At 54.5% G+C, this 4,026-nt stretch overlaps 1 protein-coding gene across 1 annotated transcript; it reads right to left on the reverse strand.

Annotated features, from left to right (window-relative positions):
* Positions 1-37: 37 nt before the first annotated feature.
* On the reverse strand, positions 38-4,007 carry CSUI_008359 (uncharacterized protein; the record flags this gene model as incomplete). Its single annotated transcript, XM_068068493.1, has 3 exons — positions 38-191; positions 1,108-2,474; positions 3,335-4,007. Coding segments are annotated over 3 exons (2,088 nt in total), but the record flags the coding sequence as incomplete, so codon positions are not given.
* Between the last annotated feature and the right edge of the window lie 19 nt (positions 4,008-4,026).

A 4,026-nucleotide genomic window follows, 5' to 3' on the forward strand; every position in this document is an offset into this window, starting at 1 on the left:
AAAAAGCAGCTTCGTCTTCTTCACAAGAAAAATTCTGAACAAAAACACATTAAGGCCACTATCTTGACATCGTCGACACGCTAGCTTTTGTTTCGAAGTAACGAAGGGGGGGGATGGGCCTCTCTTTTCAGAAAATTTATTATTTATCCATTGTCGGTTCCGGTATTCCTCGATGTGGCCGCTGGGCTACCCTACGCAAACAACCGGCAGATCCGACGGCACCAAGACACTGAGAGAGACCAAAAGAGATTCTTCACCCATAGAAATTGTGTTTGTCGGCTCTGTCAGGCCATACGGACGTAGCCGGAAGGCGTACTACAGAACTACGCACTACGTAAGAGCCCTCCCAATCCCACGCTAGTTTCGTCTCGTGCGCTGTCTGGCTGCATGTACCAACTGCGTGAGGACATATGTGCGAACACTTATGCGACCGTGTGCGCGGGGGTGGAGGGTTCCGAAACCGCCGATACAAAAAAGGTCGCTGAGCTGAATGTCTTCAAGAGCTGCTAAGAAAAAAAAAACAAACCGCGACATCAACCGACATTTTAGGACAATCCGGAACAGCGAGCGACTGTCAAAAAAGGGTACCACGTGCACGTCCCGGTAACTCGTTATCTTTTTGAAGAATAGGACACGTCACACAATACATTGATTTGGCCTCGGTACTGCGCATAGTGGGGCTTTCTTGTAAGCTTCGCTTCGTGTGACCGCCCACAAAGAGTTCCACCAGCAGCAGTACAGCGGGCCCGACAATCCCACGCGAAAGCGCCTGCGTTGCCAGTTGCGAAACTGATTCCTCGTGATAATCTACTTCAGTTCGATAGAACGGGTTCCAGGCCGTATCCGGCCCAATGAAAGCACACTGAGCAGATGAAAGGTTGCTCCCCTGTTTCCGTACAGCTATGGGAAGACTCCGGTTACAGTGGGAGAAGGTTTCAACTATGGCCCTGTTCTACGCCGCCACTACACATACACATCTCTAAACCTGCAACTGGCTAACGGCGCGGCAGGCCCTGCATCGGCCGTGGACCAACTACGTGTCTCCAGAATGTGCACACTGTTTCTTGCGCGCCATGGACGCACCTGTGTTCTGTTGGGTGCGCTTACCGAGTCGAGGCTTCGAACGCCGGTGCTTTCGGCTCTGTTGCTGTTGCAGATCGAAGATCCCTCTTCATCCATTGTTTCCCTGCCTCCCACCCCACAGAGAGAGGGTCCTTCCCCCTCCGTCCGCCGGCCGTCCGAGCAGTCCTGGTGTCCACTGCTCTTTGCACCGCTGTCTCCCTTTACTCGAAGGCCGACTGTGGGTAGCCTTTCTAAGCGTGGTTCTCTTTTCTGTGTCACCCGGCTTTTCAGAATTGACACCAGTCTCCCCCTACTCGCCACTCTGCTTCGGTGGCCATCGAAACACCGGACGTCCGTCTCCCTCCCCGCCGTATCAGATTCGCTTATTTCGTCTCTCTCCGCATGCTCTCTCTGCTCTGCGAGACCTGTGCCCTTGAAAGCGTCCTCCATCAAGCCTGCCTTCTGCGCTGCTGGGCGCGCGCCTGCCGGATTCTTCCCCCCCTCCCCACGCCCTGGTGTCCATCTGAGGGCACTGGAATCAATGAGACTCCCGTGCACGAGGGGTGTAATTCTCAAGGGAGGTTGCGGATGCAAGACAAGATCAAACCACGGTGGCGGTCCTGGGCAGCACACACCACAACCCGTGCACAGCCCTGATGTGTCCCAGCAACATGCCAAACAAGCCGGCTGCCTTCTGGGATGAGAGTAAGTACCTTCCAAACAATGACCCCCTTTCCTCTTTTGTCCTGGTACTCTCCCCGCTGACGTGGGCTTCTCCGATACGGTTTGGGAGTCCGGTGCGTGCGCGCCGTTCCGTTGTGGTTCTTCGAACCTGTTCCTCTCCAGATTCCCACTTCTGCTACGGACTGTCACTCTTACACCACTGAGAGAAATAGCCTTCCCTCTAGTCGTTTGCGGCGACACAGTTTCCGTCGCTAGGACGCGGCCGTGAGGTCCGCAGTTCCGCTCACCCTTACTGGGTTTTCGGTGAGTTCCTTCTCTCTCAAACATCTCCTCTGGTGACTCTTCTACACACACGTGTTTTGGTTTGTCGTGTCCATGTGAGCCGCTCTTCCCTGCCGCCGCTCCCTCTTCCTGCTCTTCACCTTGCAGGAGAATGTGTCTGACGAATCGCTCACGAAAATACTCAGCGAACACATCAACAGGCACGAGGCTGCTCGCGCACGAGAATCCTACCCGTCGGGTATGACATATGAAACACTTTACTTCTCCGAAAGAGCGCCAAGGTGCTCCGCTTCTTCCCCTGTCTCCTTTTCGTGAATTGCTGCCTGCACCGCTGCTTACTGATGAAGCACTACATTCTGTCTCGTCCGTCCACTGCTTTGTGTGGATCGTCATCAATCTGGCCACTTGCGAGGCAAACTCGTCGCAGGCCTCGTAGTCGTACAGCACTGCAAACAAAAATCATATACATCCCAACTCAGCAAAACGTGTCTGCTATGAGACTCAAGAAACGACAAAGTTTCCGATGGCAAAGATAAGCAGAACTCCGGAGCCGCTGACTCACACCGCGGAGCTCGTATACGTCAACTACGGAGCCGGCCGTCCGATGCGGGGCACGCTGGGTGAGCACCAGCCCCAGTCAGATGTCGCCGGAGAGGAACCGACCTTCTTCTTTTACTAAGATAAAGCTTCCCTTTCTACTATTTCCCATTGGCGCGGGACTCAACAACCGGTTAGGCGACAGAGGACTCTGCACGAGAACCTTCTCCCTGTTCCGCCGCTCCTTCGTACACCGAAGAGCGTTCAATCGCAACTGTGTTGTTCGTAAAGCAGTCGAAAAGCGAGAGGCTTCCCACAACCTATCTTGCACCCCACAGATCCTCCGAAGGAGAGCAAACTGAGACACACTATAAGCAGGAACCCCCTCTGTTCCAGAAACGCACCGACTAACCGAATAAAAGCAGAGAAACCACAGGAGCCCCCATCGGATACAGCAGAAGTTTCCAAGATATAGTGGCAGCAGAGACAGAATCTGCGGCCACTCCGTTCAACGTAAGCCGACTCAGGAAGCTAAAACAGGAAAGGGCATCCGCAGCCGCCACCGGTACCGCTCAAGCCGCTTTACGTAGAGGTACTGTAACTTGCACGATCTGGGTTCTACAGCCAGACACAAGAGGGCTCCCCTTCGCGGCAGAGAAAGACCAGGCATCAAAGGTGGGGCCGCAGGGGCCTGAATAAGTCCAAAATGGCAATGACACCCAAGCACGCGATACGGCAAGTGGAGAACGGGTGATCTCTTACGACTCACCGTCGGCTGCGACGATTACCAATAATCTCTCGTCGTCTTCTAGATCGGATTCCCTCTCCCTCCGTTCTCCCAAAAACCTGTCACGTGGCTCCTTTTTTCCTGCTACGTTGCTTCGATGCTCTTGGTATTTCACAGTGTGCTTCGGCTTCCCGCTCATCTTTTCTTCATTCGCGGTCGCATACGAGTTTGTCCACCCTTCTTTCGTGACCGTCCCCTGGCAGTTTTCCTCTTCTTGTCCAGAATGGAGGACGAAAGGGCCTCTGAAACAAGCCTTCGCCACTTCTGCTTCAGCATCATTGCCGTGTGAGTGGTGCGCGGTCGTTCCCCGCCTCGGTGCGCCTTCGCTGAGAGCTGGTGAGGCCTCCAGTGAGACACGTGAGGTACTTAGGACACTCGGATAGAAACATGTTCTGTACCGCCTTTCCCAAGGGCAGGTAAACAGATCATCTTCCTCCTCTGATCGCCACTCGAACCCGCTTGCTGGACTGTTAGCTGCACTGACGGTTCTCTTTCTTTCCTCCGGACTGCAAGCTCGGTTTAATCGTATCTCGGGCTCGTCGCTGGCGGGCCGAGCTAGACCATGTTGCTTCGGGGCCAAGGACTGCGAAACCGGAGCAACTTCGAAACCTCTCGGCTTGGCTCCAGACGGCCAGTTAACAGCCGGATCCAGCTGTTAACTGGCCGTCTGGAGC

The sequence above is a fragment of the Cystoisospora suis genome (genome assembly GCF_002600585.1).
Source record: "Cystoisospora suis strain Wien I chromosome Unknown contig_4667, whole genome shotgun sequence".
Lineage (NCBI taxonomy): Eukaryota > Apicomplexa > Conoidasida > Eucoccidiorida > Sarcocystidae > Cystoisospora > Cystoisospora suis.